At 40.1% G+C, this 20530-nt stretch overlaps 1 protein-coding gene across 7 annotated transcripts in view; it reads right to left on the reverse strand.

Annotated features, from left to right (window-relative positions):
• TEAD1 (TEA domain transcription factor 1) overlaps positions 1–20530 on the reverse strand; it is a 261923-nt gene that overhangs the window by 144556 nt on the left and 96837 nt on the right. For all 7 annotated transcript variants that reach the window (XM_053272618.1, XM_053272639.1, XM_053272603.1 and 4 more), the window contains one exon: positions 5987–6240. In XM_053272618.1, the coding sequence (XP_053128593.1) occupies positions 5987–6134 (148 nt within the window). In that variant the 5' untranslated portion in view covers positions 6135–6240. The remainder of the gene's footprint in view (positions 1–5986; positions 6241–20530) is intronic.

Here is a 20530-nt window from a genome sequence, read left to right on the forward strand (position 1 = left end):
GCCAAGATTGTGTAGCTCTGGCCTAGAGGCTGCTGCTAAATCTACTAGATGCTAGGACTCTGTGTGCTGCTGCTGAAGCAGTGACAGGGTTCAAAGGACATCAAGAGTGGTATGCAAACAACAAGAAGTGCCATGGCTGCCTGTTTTGGCTGCTAGGAAAAAGAAATTGCTCCCTTCTTCTGGAATCTAGTGTAGGCAAAGAGGGATTTAGTTCTGGTCCCAAATGGGCAATGTGAAAAACACCTTGTAAACTGAAGCCTAAGAACAACTACCTCTGAAGTTTCTCTCTAATAAGCCATCAACATAGCTTACCTATGCTTCAGTATATCTTCCATGTCAATTAAATTTCACAGGTATCCACATCTAAGGTAAAATCTTGTATAAATATTTGGGAAACAGAGAATCAATGAGATGGAAGGTGGCTCCCAGTGAGAAGAATCATCTGAGAGCAGCTGGAACGGGGGACAAAAATAGACTTCAATGCAGCCTATAGTATTGACTGGAATTCAAGCATCTGGCTTATAACTTGACACTGACAACAACTCATTTAGTTTATAATCCAACATATTAAGATATTTTCCTGGTCCTCCAATACCTCCTGTAGTTATTACCATGGGTTCTCTCACTGGAACAAAAAAAACAAAACCATATTAGACAAACATTCACATCCTCCTTCTGAAAAAAAGTACAGCCATATTCACAGAAATGACTACTGCCTCCTCACATATACATGCTGCTTCATCGCTCAGCAGGGTAGCCAACCAACTGGGGGGGGGGGGGTAATGTCCTAGATATTTTTTAAAATTCACCTATAACAAAACAAGGAGGCAAGGTTGAGATACTTTTCCCCTGGCATTTTCTGTTTTTTTAAAGCTGCACATCTCTGGTAGGTAGACAACTTTTGTGCAGGACACTACCTTGACTCCACCCAGAACCTGACCTGTTCTGGTCTGCCCCAAGCCTCTCAAGTACAATTCTTTATTTTAAGAGTTGACAACTCTATGTTCAATCATGGAGAAAAGATCACATGATCCAGACTGTATGCGTCAGGAGACACAGCCATTTCTGGGAGTGCAGTGATACCTTTTAGCAAGCAGAGTCATGGATGTAGCTAGCTCCCCATGTTCACAGTCTTGTTCATATAGCTCATATACATAACTTTATGAAGAAATGTGACTCTGAACAGCCCTTACTTGCCAGGAAGCTGTATAGATCCCTGTGAGAGAGTCCCTTTCCTCAGGCTATCAGAGGCAGTGGGCTGGAAAGCCCCCATCAACTTTAACAGGGGCTACAGAAGCCCATTAATTGGCTGTTTCACTTTCCTTCATCTCCTAAAAAAACAAACCAAGGTTTCAAGTTCCCTCCCTGGCTTCTCCAAGATAGGGCTGAGAGAGATTCCTGCCTGCAACCTTGGAGAAGCTGCCGCCAGTCTGTGAAGACAATACTGAGCTCGATAGACCAATGGTCTGACTCAGTATATGGCAGCTTCCTATGTTCCAACAACAACAACAACACACCTAAATTTTCCACAGGCTTCAACTTACTTAAAGACAATTTCAGTCACAAAATGAACTCATACTATTAGGCCTGTGCACGTTCAGAAAATTTGGATTTGACCTGATCTGAATTTGACAATATCAGATTTGGATTCTATGGGCACTTGCAATAATGGATATCAGATCGGATTCAGAATCCGAATCCAAATTCCAACTTAAATTCAGATTTTCCCCATAGTCGTCAATGGAGATATCAAACAAAAATCACCAATTGGTCCTAGAGCCTTGAAACTTGTCACACATGTGGGGAAGGTCAGGGCACCCTGCAGTGAATTTAAAGAGAATTGGTCAATCCCCTGATTTTTGATGAATTGTAAAAAATTATATCGTTGCAATGTTTCAACTTTTACTGTATCAAACCACCCAGAGATGTCAGTTTTGAGTGGTATAAAAATATGTTTAACAACAACGAGCTTAAAATGGTGTCATCGGCATGTTTCAAGCCAGAACTTTACAAAAAATGTTGAAACTGATGAACCTCCATGGATATCATTCCACCAGCATGTGGAGGAATATGACCATTGCCTTCATCAAAATAGGTAACAGCATGCCCCTCACTTTTATATTTCCAGAACAGATGGGCATACAGTCATGAAATCTGGTAGACAATGAAATCCAAATTGGAAGGACTCTGTGCAATTTTCTTCTTCAAAGCTCTAGTTTTTGGTCAATTTTTAGAAAAAAAATCAAAAACAGCCAAAAAATGGTGAAATCCAGCTTGTTTCAAGCCAGAACTTTACAAAAAGCTTTGGATCTAAAGCCCTTCCTTGGACCATAATTCCACCACAATAAAGTAAAAAGGACATTCCTTTAATTTTATATTAATTTTTTTCTTCTCCATTTGCAAGAACAGATAGACCTTTTATAAGGGATTAAATGGACTTCACACATCTTTTAATCCCTTAATGGCTAGAAAGGAGAGTGAAAAATTATTTCTAAACACGAAAACAAACATATTAAAAGTACTTTCACTTTTACTCTATGTTCTTCTAAAATGGGGAAGACAAAAATTAATATAAAATCAAAGAAATTCTTTCTAAACACTTCCATGCACACAGAGATAATTTTTTCTCCCTCTTTCACAACTCTAGTGTCAGAGGCCATACCATGAAACTGAAAGTCAGGAAATTTAGGATCAACAAAAGGAAGTACCTTTTCACACAGCACATAATTAATCTATGGAATTCTCTGCCATGTGATATGGTCATAGCCCCTACATTGGATGGCTTTAAAAGGGGCTTAGACAAATTCACATAGTATGTCTATCAATGGCTATTAGTCTGGTAGCTATAGGGCACCTCCAGCCACAGAGGTACAATGTCTATAAGTACCAGCTGCAAGCGAATAACAGCAAGAGAGATGGCATGCCTGTGGGCCACTGTGGTGAAACAGGATGCTGGACCTGATAGGCCTTGGGCCTGATCCAGCAGGGCTGTTTTTATGTTCTAAATGTCATTTTTCATCCAAATGTGTTCCCCTCCTCCTCCTTCATTTTCAGAAGTTTTTGTAAAGTTCTGGCTTGAAACAAGCCAGATTTCACCATTTTCCACCATTTTAAAACAAATTTCAAAAATTCACCAAATATCAGGGATTGACCAATTGTCTTCAAATTCACTACGGGGCCCTGATGCCCTTCCCCACATGTGTGGCAAGTTTCACGTTTCGGTGATTTTTAATGATCAATTTCCCCATTCACTTCTATTTGGGGAATGGATCCTATTACATTTTGCTAATTCCTAAAATCCAAAGTGTTTCCATAAATAATTTTGATATTTTGGAATTAATTCTGATTTTACCAATCCAATTTTTATTTTTATTTTTAAATTGGATCTGGGTTTTACTGATTTGGGGCCATTTTGGCTAAAATGCCAAGTTTCGAATCTGAATTTGAGCAGGCATACTATCTATGACCTTTTGTCTTCTATGTTTCATGGATGGCTGTCAAATTGCAGTATATCCCTGACTCTGTGGAAGCTTTGTTGTAAATAAACTTGGTATGCCACCAAAAGGTATTCTTTTATTATTATTGTTGTTCCACGCAGTATCTAAAACACTTGCACTGTTTTGATTTCAAAATCCTTGGAGAACAATTATGCTATTAGGGCCATAAGAGTCTATAATAAAGTCCTCAAAAACATAGCATGGTTTCAATAAATCCTCAAACACTACAAAGCAGTTGCTCAGCTTGAAAAATGAAAACATGAGTTTATCCAGTAAGAGATAATCAGGATATAAATTCAACTAATACAGCCATCTGCATTTCTCTGGAATATTTCTTTTTCAAAATTACTGCAGTGTCTTAAATCAAAGTTCAGCTACAATCTGGACATTTAATTGACATGACATAAATACCAACTGAATTGTAAAAATGCTTTTTAAAAAACTACACTGGTACAACAATTCTTCAGTTCTAATAAAATAAAAAAGCATGGTAGAAATTTACCATTTACATTTACAGTTGCCTTTATGGCTATTTTCACAACTTTACCACATTACAAATTGTTTTGTATTTACTGCTGAGTAATTTTTCCTATCCAAATTTCAGTGGAGTTGGTTGTAGAGATAAATCTATTCATCCATATCAATGTGCTCTCTGTCAGGAGCCTAAGAAAAAATAATGCTACAGATACATCTAAGTCATTTCATCTAAAAGATGCGTTTCAAAAAGTTACTATTGGAAATTAAGTGCACAAACAATCTGAGCAATGATATTTTGGTCACATGCACACATCTCTTTGCAGACCTTTTTATGTTATTCTGTTGGCAATGTAACAAATTTACCAAATTGAACAAATTTCCCCTAATTTTACAATGAGAAACAAACTGCCAACACAACAGCTAATTAAAACAGAGAAATGTAAATACATGAGCAGGGGGAGGGTTGGAACCAAGGAAGGAGGAAAACTCTAGTGCAATATAAATGAGGGAAAAAATCCAACAGGAAAAGAAAAAGCCTAGAAAGTTTCTGCCAACAGCAGCTGAGATGCTTCATCACAAGCCTATTTTTCCAGACATTATGTTTCATTTGGCTTCAAGGGTCACATGACAGCTGCAAACTAACGCCTTAAGGTCTGTTTCTGCCTCTCTGTGACACTGACAGGCTGTGAGAGACTCCAACACCACAGAAAGAATTTTTTTCCCCTTGTTTCCATTACATCATCCATCCAACCAGTACTGGGGGAGCGGGAGGGGGCACACAGCTGGTGGCAGCTGCAATACCATCTGCTTTCCACTTACAGTGCATGCTAGTTTGCTCTGTAGATTCCTACTGATCCTTTCTGGGGAAGAGCCTGCGTTTCAAGACAAAACACCCCATTGTGTGAAACATATTTGCAATTGTGGAGGAATAAGTTACTCTCTAATGCTCAAAAAAAGATTCATCAGGTAAAAAGATTCCTGATCGCTTGGAAAGCCTGACTGCACAAAAGACAAAATCGCTAAACACTCGGTGATTAAGGAAGAATAAAGGGCAGAGCAACAACCTGCCATCTGCTTTCCACAATGCCAGAAGCCAGAACTAAAACTCTACAGTCAGCAATATTTTTGAAAGGAAAGGAATGGGGGAAGGGGAAAGCAGCTTAAGTCTCCAAAGTCAGAGATTAGCTAGAGCAACTTGGAAAGAACAAAAAGTAAAAAGAACTTGTCCCTAGATGGGATAAACATCAAATATATTTATGAAATTCTGTCAGCACATCTGATAATTTATAGCAACCCAAGTTAGAAGGAGAAGACCTTTGCAGTTGCTAATTGAAAGAAGTGTGGAAGTCAGAGAACTTTACAATAAACCATCTGCAATAAGTACTGTATATCCTACCCCATGATCTCTTAAAACTACACTGCCAAGTTCAAGCTGAATTTTTATTTTAAAAGACTTAATTTTTTTAAAGTGCTTTGTATATTTATTAAGCATTAATCTGTTCCATTTCTCTTAGGCACACAACACTATTTGAAAATGTCCAAAACGCTTCTGGTGAAAGACCAAAGTTGAAGCTTTATCAGTTCTAAAAATCCCATAGTGTATATTTCAGCTGAATTTTTCAAGACAATCACTTATGTATAGGTGAAAGGACAAAAACACAACAGTGCAAATTTCTGACGTCTAATGTAAACTACATTATTTTCATAGATCATATGAAGTAGAGATTCCTTATAGTTTAGAACTGGCTGGAATGTTGCTGTGTTTCTTACAATAAATCAAACAGATGTAACTGTTTCCCCAGCCATAGATACTGGTTGATGTGGCCTTCCTCCTTTGTTGTAGGTTCTGATAAGAAACAGATGAGAATTCCCCTAATTCCATTAACACTTCCAAGGAATCTCACAAATGTTCAATTTTATTTTAAGCATTTGGCTTTTTGTTTCTATGTACAGGTGACTTTATCCAATCAAACCATTATTTTTAAAAAACCAGCTGGATCTCTATGACTTACCATACATTTTGCCTTCATCAGACAAGATGATTTTCCTCCTTCCGCAAGGGGGATATATAGCTAGTGCCTCCTGAAAGCTCTGCTCAATATCTGGGCTCCAGACACCTTCTGCATCGTTGTCAATAGGTTTGTCTGCAGAATCACTCATCCTTTCAATGTCCTCGGCAGGGCTCTCGCTGCCGCTCCAGCTGCTGGGCTCAATGGTGATGGCTGGTTTCTCCAAGCCTGAGCCTGGAAGCTTTAAGAGAATAAACCTAAAGGGGAGAGACCATAAATATAGCATTTCAGGTTAATTCTTCTGCACTAGATTTAATTATTAGGAATTAGCTATCAACAAGCATTAAAACTGACTACCATTAAGAATTTGTACAATGGAAACACAAGTTGCAATTACAAAGGTTACAAGATCCAAAAGGAGAGAACTAAAAGAAAATAAGCCAAATTCTACTACTATAAATATTTGTGGGGTTAAGCTACATGTTGCCAGAGCCTACTTGCGTTCTACAAAATATATCAATGAGTTATGTTTTATGTGCGAATAGGTAGTGTGATACATCTGAAAGCTAGATGTATCTAAGCTCTGAAAATTTTGGAATAATAAGTTGGCTCAGTTTTATTCATTATAACTACCGCTGTATACTAGTCCCCTCTAATTTTAAGAGAACTGTGATACTTAAAGATGGCCATTCTGCTATTTTAATTCACCTCAGATGCCCAAGGAGTTTTGACACAGATGGAAAACCAGCAGACTGTACTTCCCTTACTTGACCTATATAAATGGCACAGACTGTGCCTGAAGAAAACAAAAAGGCCATACCTTTAAAAATAAATGATGAAAGAAAGAAAGAAAGAAAGAAAGAAAGAAAGAAAGAAAGAAAGAAAGAAAGAAAGAAAGACCAGTCCAGGTTTTACACTTGTTTCTGAAAACTGTCTGCTATGGAGCAGAAGAAAAATTACACTTCCAGATGTGGGACCAATTTAATAAGAAATCTAATATGACAGCACCTGCTAACTCCACTCCACTCCACTCACAGATACTTCAGCGTTTCTGCTGTACTGTGGGAGACACACTGCTGATACAAAGGGGTGCTCTGAGCAAAAGCCTGTAATACCAGGCCAGTTTCTTCTCTGTGGTAAGTCTACTGGCAATGTTAAAGAAAGCACCAGGTTAAATATGCTCCTATCTGTTGAAATATAACTGATTCTTATTAAGGAAAAAACTGTAAATAGATGGACAAAGACTAGGTACAAAATAGCTCCAAGAAAAAAAATTATGCATGCATCTTAATTTTTAAAACTCCTGCTAGCAGTATTAAGCCTCTTTCAGTATTAACCTTCTGAAGGTTACTAAATACCATTTTGTTTAGATGGGCCTTTAATTCAGAGCCGAATTTGTTTCACCTAAATAACTAGTTTTATCTGGACCTCCTATTTCTCATGGTTTTACTATGTTGTTTCTGCTCCTTTTATGATGATGTCTGTTTTATCTCAGTACAATGGTCTGTCACTTTGGATGACATGGTCAAAAGCTTGCACATATGTTTGAATATAAATATATGAAATATAAGGGAAAGGGATAGGGAGATGTCTCCTCCTTTTTCCAAGGTAGCAAATAGGCCGGGTTGTTTATGTTGATTCAATAGAATACAAGGCAATAAGAAGTATTATTAGACCAAGTAAATCCTTTTTAAGCCCCTGCATATTTGAACACAGAGGCCTTTCAAGCAAGTACTCCAAGCAAAAAAATCAGCTGTACCAAAATATATCTGTCCGGGATAATGACTTCCTGGCTATAGTAATATTCTATTTAAGAATAAAGCAGCAGATAACCAGATATATTAATCAGGCCCTGTGAGGTATCCCCCCCCCCGTTTAAGTCACTTCAGTTGTACAAGCACATAGAGCATCTCACTGTACTATATTGCAGTCTGAACATAAGAACAGCCCTGCTGGATCAGGCCCAAGGCTTATCTAATCCAGCATTCTGTTTCCCACAGTGGTCCAGCAGATTCTTCTGAGAAGCCTACAGGCAAGTGCTGAAGTAACACCATCTCTCCTGCAGTTGCTGCCCTGCAGCTGGTATTCAGAGACATGTTGCCTCTGAGGCTAGAGATGGCCCACAGCCACCAAACTAGTTGCCATTGATAGACTCGTCCTCCATGAATTTGTCTAAGCCCCTTTTAAAGCCACCCAAGCTAGTGGCCATCACCACATCCCATGGCAAAGAATTCTGTAGAATTCTGTAGCATCTCCTGCCATGAAGATGCCAGTTTGGGATCCTTCTGAATAAGAGTTTAAGAGCAGCCCTGCATCATGCACTGTGTGAAAAAGGACTTCCTTTTGTTAGTCCTAAATTTCCTGGCCATCAGTTTCATGGGATGACCCCTGGGAGAAAACATTATCTCTGTCTACCCTCTTAACTCCATGCATAATTTTATTATACACCTCTATCATATCTCCCTGTAGTTGCATCTCTTCCAAACTAAAAAGCCCAAGATACTATAGTCATGTCTCAAAAGGAAGGTGCTCAAGGCTCCTGATCATCTTAGTTGACCTCTTCTGCACCTTTTCCAGTTCTACAATGTCCTTAAGATAGAGTGACCAGAATTCTACACAGTACTTCAAATGTAGACTTCCCTCCATTGTGAAAACTGTCCATTAATTCCTACCGTTTGTATCTTGTCCTTCAACCAGTTACCAATCCACACATGAACCTGTTCCCTTATCCCCTGACTGCTACATTTACTCAGAGCCTTTGGTGGGGAACTTTGTCAAAAGCTTTTTGGAAGTCTAAGTATACCATGTCATCCAGATCACCTTTGTCCACATGCCAGTTGACACTCTCAAAGAATTCGAAGAGAACTCAATTTCTGCTCTTGAAGAAGCCATGCTGGTTCTCCCTCAGCAAGGCCTGTTCTTCTATACAGATCTTTATTACAGTCACTGACCAGTACACCAGAATTAAACCCATCACCATTCATCCACCATCAATCTGAAACTATCAGTCTAATAAATCAATCTGGAAAGCAAGAACCCTATATAACCTATATAAACATAAACACTTGATTACTTAACTATCACCATCAAAAGCAAGTATGCTTTTCATCAATTTAAAGGTAAAGTGTGCCGTCAAATTGGTGTCGACTCCTGGTGACCACAGAGCCCTGTAGTTGTCTTTGGTAGAATACAGAAGGTAGTTGTCCAGCCCTGTGGTTGTCTTTGGTAGAATACACTGCCTCCTCCCACGCAGTATGAGATTATGCCTTTCAGCATCTTCCTATATCGCTGCTGCTCAATATAGGAGTTTCCCATATTCTGGGAAACATACCAGTGGGGATTTGAACCAGCAACCTCATGCTTGCTAGGCAAGTCATTTCCCCACTGCACTATTAGATGGCTATTTCCTTCAATTTACCAGGCACATAAGGTAAGCTAACTGGCCTGTAGTTTTCCAGATTCCCCCTGGATCCCTTTTTGAAAATCGGAGTTACATTAGCTACTTTCCAATCCTCTGCCACAAAGCCTGACTATAGGGACATATTTTTGCTAGGCAAAACCCCAGCAATTTCAAATTTGAGTTCCTTCTGAACTCTTGGGTGGATGCCGTCTGGCCCTGGTGATTTGTTAATTTTTAGTTTTTCAACACAGTTTAGAACATCCTCTCTCATCACCTCAAATTGACCCAGTTCTTCGGCCTCCTAGACTAAAAGCTCAGTTCCAGAGTGGGTACATGGCCACTAACCTCCACTGTGAAGAGAGATGCAAAGAACTCAGTCAGCTTCTCTGCAATCTCCTTATGCTCAATAATCCCTTTCACACCCTCATCATCTAAGGGTCCTGCCCTCCCTGGCAGGTTTTCTGCTTCTGATATATTTAAATAAGTTTTTGTTATTCCCCTTGACACTTCTAGCTATATGCTTCTCAAACTCTTTTTTGTCTCCCTTATTGCCTCCTTCCATTTCTTTTGCCAGAGTTTATGTTCCTTTCTGTTCTCTTAATTTGGGCAGGACTTCCACTTTCTGAAGAAAATCTTCTTCCCTTTTATAGTTTCCCTTTTAGCTACACTTGTGTCCTCCTGAACCTGGTGGTACCTTTTCTCCTTCTTGGTATACATTCCAATTAAGCTTCTATTATTGAGGTTTTAAATAAGTTCCATGCTTTTTGGAGTGATCTAATCCTCCTGACGTTCCCTTTCAGCTTCCTTTTTACCAGTCCCCTCATTTTTGAGAAGTTTCCTCTTCTGAAGTCCAATGCATCTATGTTGGACATCTTTGGCAATGCTCCACTCACACATACGCTAAATTGGATCACACTATGGGCACTGTGCCCCAATGGTTCTACAACACTGACATCTCACACCCGATCCTGGGCACCACTCAGGATAAAGTCCAATGTCACCTTCTCTCTGCGAGCAACTGTTCCAAGGGACAAGCATTTAGCATGTCTAGAAATTTGGCCTCTTTGTCAATAACCACATTTGAATTTGTCCATGAAGATACTGCCTGAGAAAGGACATTGTATTTTCCATTTTTAAAACTATGCAACACTGTAGTGAACTTACTAATATAAACATTTTTAAAATTATAAAATAAATTTCATGTCTGCATCATCACCTCAATACAAAAGACATCCGAAACAGAAAAAGTAACGACGATCTGTTGAACAATGAATGTGGTATTGCATTTATTTTTAGAACCAGAAAAAATACCATACCCAAACACAGGCATTGCTGGGTGGCTTCATTATTGTTTTAAATTGGTTGTGCGAGACAACACGCCTTTGATCTCAAAGCAGAGATCTGAAAGTCATTAAATTTAGATTCTTCTGTACTCTCCTAGCATTTTAAGCAACAACAAAAAAGATTCTTCCTCTAAGATATGGGCTCCCAAGTGCGAAGACGGTCTCCTTATGGTGGCACAAAATGTTACTAGATGAGGTACAAACGTTCCCTGGCACATGCACAAATCTATCTCATTTTGTATTGTATGCCACAATTTATATCACTACAATGAGCACATTAAGACATCATGTGGAACCAGAATGAAATCTTTGTTCCACGTGATCTTGGAGCATGTGCTTCTCCCTTTCCTGACCTCAGATGAGTTATTAGTCATTACATTTATTTATTACATTTGGAAGTTGGAAGGCTTCTACTTCTGACTGTGCTTAGAAACAAACCAAGATCAACAATTACATCTGAATCAACCAACCTTGAGTTATTCTAATAAAAATGGTTGAAATAAACCAAGATGTGAATTAGTTTTTAATTATGTAGCATGAGGCTACAATGCTTAATGCAATGTTTTGATTTTTTGGTAAATGAATTCCATTAATCCATTCACAATGGATTAATATCAGGCTGCTCTTCCAGAGTTTCTGTAAGATTATTTTGGGCAATTTTTCTATCTAGAAGAGGACCAAAATGAAACCTTCATCTGGTTGTAAATATTATTATACCAGCAAGAATGAGTCTTTATGAGTCTTTATGTAAAAAACCATGATTTAAATCTAGTCTTATTGACTAGTGATTTAAATCAAATCCACCCTGTTTCTAACAAAGCCAGAGGTAGAATTATTCCAACTCATTGTAGGCAGTGAATAGGGAGTGAATGCTCCCAAGCTAGTAGATGCTCTGCAGAACCAAGATTCAACCTTGGTTCCACATGACATCTGAATTCATCCACTGCATGCAGCCTGTATTCCCTGCCTCCACTACATTCATTGTTAACAAGAGTCATTGTTCAACAGTAATCAATTTCCAAAATCTTGGGAAGCGTATGCAATTTTGTAAGACTACCTTCAACAAGACAGGAGATGGCTGTAAAATCTGAATCTGTTTGTTTTGTTTTCAGCATTTGGGGAAATGAAAACTATTTGAATAATCTGGATTAATTCTCTGAAGAGCCAATAAGGGAAGACAGAACAGCTTTAAAAGACCACTTTGCTGATATTCCTAAATTTCTTCAGAGTCTTTACAACTAGAGAGCCAGTAGGTCTTGTAAAATGTGGGGCATCCTTCACAATGAAAGACTGGTTTGTGACATGTTCAGGAAAAGAAGGTTTTACAACTGATAGTTCTCAATAGAAAGTGTGTGTAATGTTTTAGGTAACATAGAAAGACATCATATATTAATAATGTTTATTTGCAATTTCAAAATTTAGAGGAAATGCAAGCAATTTTTTTAATCAAGAAATGACATACCTAATGAATCACTTTGCAATTCTGTTTGATAAAACATGTTGTTCTATGTACAAAAAAACAGCTTCATATGTACAAAATCACCATGTATGTCTGTACATATCACTAAGCAATAGTCACCCCACAAACCTATTTTTACAGATGCACAGTCATCAATAAAATTGTGCACACTTGCAAAACCAAATACCCATAATAAGAAAGCATCTCTTGCATTTGAATTATAACTCTGGAGCAAAAATAATAATAATTCTGTTCATATTCAAAAGCCTACCAACTCTGAATGATTATATTCTTTAAAACAAACAAACAAACAAAAACCTGATCCCAATTCCCAGTTCTCAGCCTATATAAAATTTCTCATGTAGTCTTGGAAGACAGATCCAATGACAGTATCTTTTCTGAGAGATGGATGACTTGGGGCAGGGAGAGAGGCATCTCTGCATTTTTGTTGTTGAAAAAATCAGTGTAGAAACAATTTCGAGGACTGTAGTGCTAGGTACACGGGCAGCAAAATCAAGGCTAGGGCAGCCTAGCCTGGGTTTGGACTCCCGTGTGCATCGCAGGGATTGAGTCTGATCCCAGCACTACCACATGGATACCCTGACTTCCAACCCCAGCCTTTAGCCAGAATTAAGGCTGCCAGTGTGCCCTTAACCCCTGTGCCATGTGCATGCTCAGGCTGCACTCAGCCCGAGCATACACAGAGACATCTGGAGTGCCCTTCTCATGGGGGTATCCCCCAATCCACCACACTTGTTCCTCCAGATGATCCAGCACATGTTGCTGGGAACTTGGCTCATGCTCCCAGACCCCCGAATGCATCTGGGAGCATCTGGGGGAAAGGTGAGTTGGACCCTGCATTCCACTGCACCCTCCCTCCCACAGGTTCATGTGAATAGCCATTATTGTCATTTGTATGCAAAGTTAGTGGTTCTAGATTTATATGCCTATATAAAGGGAGACCCAGATGGGTTCAACTGATTAAACTGACATAGATGCCTTTTCCTTCCTGTCAGCTGGGGTCAGAAGTGAGTTCATATCCAAGGCAAGGGATACCACAACAAACCTTCAGATATAAAGGCTACCATGAAATAAACAACAATAACTTGGGGTTTCCTTTTGCATTTTGAGTACCTACAAGTCATGGTTTGTGCTTCTTTTTTAATGGATCTATGTGAAGGTGAAGCATTCTATATGGTACAAAGAAAAACTCTATCTCCTTTTAAGCTGTTAGAAAGGAAGAAGAAGAAATTTACCTAATCGCTTTGAAGATTTTTCCCATTGCCTGCACTCTGCCTTAATTCTCCACATAGCTGTCTAAGAATAAAAATGTTCTAGACAACAAATGGCACAGCGGGGAAATGACTTGACTAAAAGCAAGCCATAGGTTGCTGGTTCAAATCACCCACTGGTATGTTTCCCAGACTATGGGAAACACCTATATCGGGCAGCAGCGATACAGGAAGATGCTGAAAGGCATCATCTCATACTGTGTGGGAGAAGGCAATAGTAAACCCCTCCTGTATTCTACCAAAAGACAACCACAGGGCACTGTAGTCACCAGGAGTTGACACTGACTTGATGGCACAACTTTACCTTTAGTCATGCAATGCAACTGGTAGTCCATAAAGCTAAGAGTTGGCATATACTACTACTAATCTATCACACAGGTCAGCGGCAGTGTCAGAGGTCAGGCAGATTGGGCACTGAACAACCTGACAAGAGCATCTGCTACTACCACAATCACTCCTACCCACCGTCATCCGAAAGGGCCAGGATCCAGTGGGGAGATTTACCAGGTGGCAACAGTGCATACTCCTCCTTGCAGCAGCAATGAAAAAGGAGTGCCTATCAATCTTCCTTCCCCCTCTCCCCCATTGATGGTGTTCAGCTGCCAGAAAAAGCAGTGTGTCTGTGCACTCCTTTTACCCTTTTCCAGTGGACAGGCACTATCAGAGAGGCAATGTGTACACACACCAACATGCGCCTTGGAAAGAGGGCCCCCTGTAAAGACTTTGGCTTAGGGTCCCTGGATCCTGGCGCTGTCACTATCACAGGTTATTGTAAGGAATCTGAAATGATGTATGCAAAGAGATTAGAGCATTAAAAAAAATGCTATGCAAGTACCAAGTATTATTGTTACTACTGATTAAGATTTGACGCGAACACACAGCATTTCCCAACACTGTAGCACCGACTTGTTCCCACTGCTTAGCTGATTTCTTCCAAGAACTCCAGGCAATCCTATAAAATCATATTTAACACCACTGCTGCATTCTCACTTGCAATTTATTGCTTAACATAGTTAAGGAGTTAAAGGATCCAACAATAAATTCTACCCAATAATTTCCCTCTCATAGTGTTCACAACCATCTTTCAATAGTTTTGGCTCAAGAGCATTTCCGCCATATGCAAAAAGTCTCCCTCAACACTAAACACTACACAACACATTAACTGTGGGGTTAATGTAGTGGTTTTGATCCTAATAAAAACTTCGTAACTCCAAAGCACATTTGGTTTTTCATGATTACATTTCATCCATCTAGATTATTCTTAATTATTATTCTTTTTAATAATTTTTCTTAATATTGGGGCTAGACGTAACCCTGGAATAAGCACAAAGTTCTGCTCCACAGTGCTAATAACTACTAAGGAGGCATGAGCAGTTAACCCTGGAGGATAAGACTGTCCTATCAAGAGACACATTTTTAATCCTTCTTTGTCTAGTTGTGGCCTAGAACCAATGGGCTCTCACTTTCTCTTTTAAAAGTTTGCTTTACATTTAAGAAGCATTTTCCACTTGACTGTAAATGCACAGGCACATTGCAAGTTGTAACATAAGTAGGAACGTTAATGCAGATTCATTTTGTTTGAATAATTTTCTATAAAATTTTCTAATGAAGACAAAACCAGTATTTCAATTATAGGTGCACCATGCCTGAAATCTGTGCTGAATTTTTTGCACTCAAAGCTTTTAAGGCAAAAAGCAGGCTTTCAAGTACTATGAAAAGCCCGGGCAGTGGTGGTGGCGGGGCGTGGGACCTGCCCTAGTAGATGTTCACTTTTTTGGTGCCCATTTGCAACCTTGACATCTGGTTATTTTTGCCCCATTTTTAGGGCTCATTATGCTTCCCTATTCACATTCTAGTCAACTATGCACAACTGGATTGGAATAAGAAATAGCCCAATTGTCTCAGCCAAAGGGATGCATATCCCCCCACCCCTAGCTATACTCTTGTGAACACATTCAACCTTTTCAGAGAGGAGTGTGAAAAAGGAGGTGAGAGAAGGTTCATGAAAAGCACTCGTCTGCTTTGGCTCACTCTAGATATGCCCTTCAGTTTAAAAAACCGATAAAAAGAGCATGGTGAAGTGACATGAAGTAGCATGAGGTTACTTGGATTGAGTGACTCTTTCCCCCCAATCTTTCATGACAGAACTGATTCTATATTTTGTTGTTTTAAACTTTATATTACTTTTACTATTGTGAGCTGCCCCAAGCAGTATTGTACTGGAGGAGTGGAATATAAATATTTTTGATGATGATGATATATTGTAAAAACTTAATATGTGTTTTTCCAAAATAGGGATGGAGATGAAGCAAGACTTAAACCTGAGAACCCCACTCAAGAGATTCCCTAAAGGCAGTGGGCAACCATCCATCACCACCCTACTGAAATTCTCTGCCAGGTCAGAGTACAATTGTCCAACTATAGCTACAGGATATCTGCTTATATTTGTATAATATCTGAAAGCAAAAAGTATCAAATACATCCAAAAGATGTAATGAGATCTCGTGATCTACAGGTGTGGTTAGTAATTGGTAGTAGGGAGATGGAGCATCAAGTCACAGCACATAATCCCAGATGAGGAACCTCAAACAAAATCATTTTCCGCACCCCCAATTGCTTATCCCTCATTTGGCCATGAGATTAGATTAGAGGAGGGATGCACAACTCAAATATCCCAATGGGCTGGAACCAATCATGATTTGATGTATGTGGGGCCAAGATCAGTTTTCAGCATATTACAGTAAAATTAATTATTAAAAATATTATTGAAAGTGAAGGGGCAGAGGACTGGAGTTAGGCGGAAAGTGGGCTCTGGTCCAGGGACAGGTGATATCCGGTCTCAAGCAGCCAACTGCATTGTGCCACTGTTGCTCATCAGCAGGAAAGGCCAAGAGCTCTTTGTGGTTGCTGCAGAATATTCCTACCTGAGGGCCATCAAAAGAGACCCTGAGGGCTGGACCTGGGGCCCGAGCCTTATGTTGCACAGGCCTGGATTAGAGGCAGTATCTAGCTGAAGAATCAATATAGAAGTAGCTTTTTTTAAAAAGCATAGATTTAAAAGTGCAAAAGCAACCCTTTTTATTGGCAGGAAACCCTAACTACAATCTCCTGGACATCATCATCATTTTTCATTTATATCCTGCTCTTCCTCCAAGGATCCCAGAGCAGTGTACATGGTTATATTTACCCACACAACAACCCTGGCCCAGAGTCACCCAGTGAGTTTCATGGCTGAATGGGGATTTGAACTCAGGTCTCCCCAGTCCTAGTCCAACAATCTAACTGCTACAACACACTGACTCTATCTACCAATATCATGGTAGATATTATGGAAGCTTTCTGCATTTTCTACATTTGTCAGAGATCAGGAGATGTGGTGCAGGGGGTTGGGATGTTTGGATGTAAGAAGGTGGATCACGTCTTCCAGAATTGAACTCTACGACTGAAAATCCCAAGATGGAAAATCAATTTCTTGCCTCAGCCATGATGCAGCCATGTTGGGGCTCAGGAGTAATCCTAAGCCACAGTTTAGTACTGTATGAAGGAATGCTCACATGCTTCCCCCCTCGTTCCCTCTTGTGTTCAAGAGAAAGAGTGAAAGCTTCTGCCTTCACTTTACAACAAACCTATGTTCTGCATTACTTATGAACTCAAAGAATTGTGGTTTCTTAACTACAGTTAAGACAAACTAACTATAATTAGTTAAACCACAAGTTCATATGTAACATGGAGCTGTGGTTTGGTCTAAAAGGAAAGTAAAAGCCAAAACTTTCCCTTTCCTCTATGGCTTCCTTAGTGCAAAACCATTATTTAGCATTACATCTTAGCAGATGCTTTCCTTGCAGTTGCAGGAGGCAGAGCAGTTTGAGATAGCATTCTGGGACTCAGGTAGGAGTTGGGCAAGCTCAAGCATAACATAGCATGAGGGCAGGGCTTCACACAGCAAGCTCAACCATGGTTTGTCTGAACGTTTGGAAGCTCACGCCATTTTTAGGTTCTATGGTTATTACAAACTGTGCTTTGGCATGACTTCTGATTTGAACCAACACATTGTGGTCTGGGCTATATCTTCCCAGTCCTCCAGAGTATGCTGGTAGCAGCTGTCTAGAAATCCCACTCTCCGTTTTGCACAGGGGTGAGAAAAGCCTTCCGGCAGCAGGTGCAAAGAGGTGCAAGAGCCCAAGCTCGCACTTGATAGCTATATAAGCCTTCTGGCAGTCTGCCAACCATGTGGGTCAGCCATCCTTTGAACTTTTCAGCTGCATTCAGTATTCCAAAAACATGTTGCTACAGCAGCCCTCTGGCGAGTTATTTATTTTCAAAACAATGGATAACCAAACCAGTGCTTTAGACACCCTCACTAAGAAGCGCAGCAAGAAAAAGCAAAACAGGCTCAACCCACATCTCCCAAAAAAGACCCTTTTATGTGAAAGGCAAAGACATAGTCTTTTCACGGTGCCTGGTAGGTCAAAGTTCCCTTCTTGAAAAACTAGGAAGAAATACCCCCTCACAAAGCCCAAACTGCTCACAGCTCACTCTTGTCAATGGATGTAGTTTAGGTATTTTCGCTGGCAAAGCAGTTGCATCAAAAGCTTCCTCTCCTGGGACAGAATGTGTCACACATTATAGTATAATTTGCCTATACTATTATTTAAACATTACACTGAATTTAAGCTAACAATTTTAATCACCACAATTTGAACTGTTTCCCATGTCACATGTTTACTTCAAGGGAATTTATTTTTTTATTTTACATATTCTTATACTACCCAAAATGCACCCATATCTCTAAAACAACAAGAGAAGGGTGCCTATGTCTACTTTCACAAGGATAGTATGGTCAAGCCATTCAGGCTTCTGAGATACACTTGCAGTGGATGCCCACATTCATTGTATAAAGTACATCCATACCATATAATGTCTAAGCCTTCCACAATTGTGTCCAGAAATGGCTATCATGCTTCAGCAAATTGGCTGACATTTAGAGTAACACTGCACTAGAGCTACAGGGGAGGGGCAATTTCCACCAATTCCCTCTTCCCTCTGAAGTCCACTGCGCCTCCTAAAAAGATGTCCCTGAGGTGACATGATAATAAAATAGAGACTCCGTATAGGCAATCTCTGAAGTCTATTACACAGGATTTTTTAAAAAACACAATATTTCTTTAGCTGTTGACAGATGTGTGGAAATAAAATGTCATATTTAGAACACCAGATGTTATGATTTTTGTTTCTATATTTTTCTATTTATTTATTTATTTATTTCAAACATTTTATATACCGCCCACTCCGAAGACTCTGGGTGGTGTACAAAAACATGCAAAGCAAGACAACATTCAAATTACATTCTAAAGTAAAAACTGAAGTAACTAACAAAAAAGAAACAAACCAAATAGGTAAACTACAGGGCAAAAGCCTGGCGAAAAAGAAAAGTCTTCAATAGAGATTTAAAAATCAGTAAGGAAGGGGCTAAATGAATCTGAAAGGGAAGGGAGTTCCAGAGAAGTGGGGCAGCAGCCGAAAAGGCCCTTTCATGGGTCCTAGCACCCCAAACCTCTCGGAAATCAGGGACAGACAAAAGGGCCATCTGAGATGATCTGACCAGATGGGATGTAACTGGATGTAGGTAGACAGGTGCCAAATCCCGCAAGGCTTTGAAGGTCAAAACCAGGACCTTAAATTTAACTCGGAAGCGAATAAGCAACCAGTGCAATGATTGCAGGAGAGGTGTTACCCTGTCATATTTCCTGGCAACCATGAGTAGGCGAGCTGCTGCATTCTGGACCCATTGTAGCTTCCTGATCATCCTCAAAGGTAACCCTAGATAGAAAGCGTTACAATAATCTAAGCGGGAAATAACAAGGGCATGGGTCACTGTCATTAATGCCTGCCGATCAATGTAAGGGTGTAATTGGCGAATCAGATGAAGCTGGGCAAAAGCACTTCTGGCCACAGTCTTCACCTGCTGTTCAAGCAGGAGGCGTGAGTCCAAAAGGACCCCCAAATCATGAACAAGCTCCTTTGGGATTACAGGCACTCTGAAGGAGATGCTAGCCCAATTTGCTTGCAGCTAAAAAATATGCCCCATTCCACTTTCCCCCTCTGCACAAAATTACCTGTTGCACCTCTCCACCACCTGGTGGAGAAAAGAAAGAGGCACCCCCCACCCCTGCAGTTCGGTGGTCTCTACTACACACAATAGTATATTTATATCTTTCAGTTGCAACATGATCACTGGATGGAATTGGTAGTCATATGTCAATGGTGGTAGTGCTGGTGGCGGCAGCAGTAAATTAGTAGATCAGTGATTTTGAAAACCTTCTACCTTACGGGGGTTGAATGGGGAGGGGAAGGTTTAGATTTTTCACAATGACCTATCTACCACAGAATTGCTGCACATTGTACAGGATTCATACAAAGCTCTTGCCAGGCCTTCTAGGCCTTGCTGTTGACTCCTTAGTGTGCCCCCAGGACACACTCAACACTCCCTTGGGACCAGAAGCAGATCTTATCGATGGGCAAAGTGGGTGGTGCTCACCTTGAATTTCTTAGTCAGCCATGTTGTCTCTGCCTTCATTTGGTGTGCCTACTGTCTGCCTCAGTTGTTCCTGCTGCTCTTGGCTGCAGCCTGCTGCCCCTTTACAAGTTGTGAGGCTGGGCAATGGTAGCACTGAACAGATGAAAAGCCCCAGATCTTTTAAAATATTAATATTAATAAGGCAGGAGCCAATAGAAATGCTCGCTTTTATTTTTGTAAAGTGGGATGTCCTAGGACTGCCCTATAAACCAATCAGAGAGGTACTGAGCTGATTGACTCCTCAGACAGCCAATCATAGTGCCCAGTGGATGGGAAAGTCTCTCTTTTTTAAAGCTACTGGGCAGAATCCAATCACCATTTTGGTTAGAGAGCAGGTAGGCTGGTTGGTGGTTTGTAAGTCGGATCTTTTGCTGGCTTCTTTGTTTGTTTAGAGGGGAAGAATGCAGCCTCTGCTTTCACTCCCTTTGTCTCTGATCTAATCTGTATGCAAAGTATTATGGCCCAGGGGTGTAGCT

This window comes from Hemicordylus capensis, chromosome 1 (assembly GCF_027244095.1).
Source record: "Hemicordylus capensis ecotype Gifberg chromosome 1, rHemCap1.1.pri, whole genome shotgun sequence".
Lineage (NCBI taxonomy): Eukaryota > Metazoa > Chordata > Lepidosauria > Squamata > Cordylidae > Hemicordylus > Hemicordylus capensis.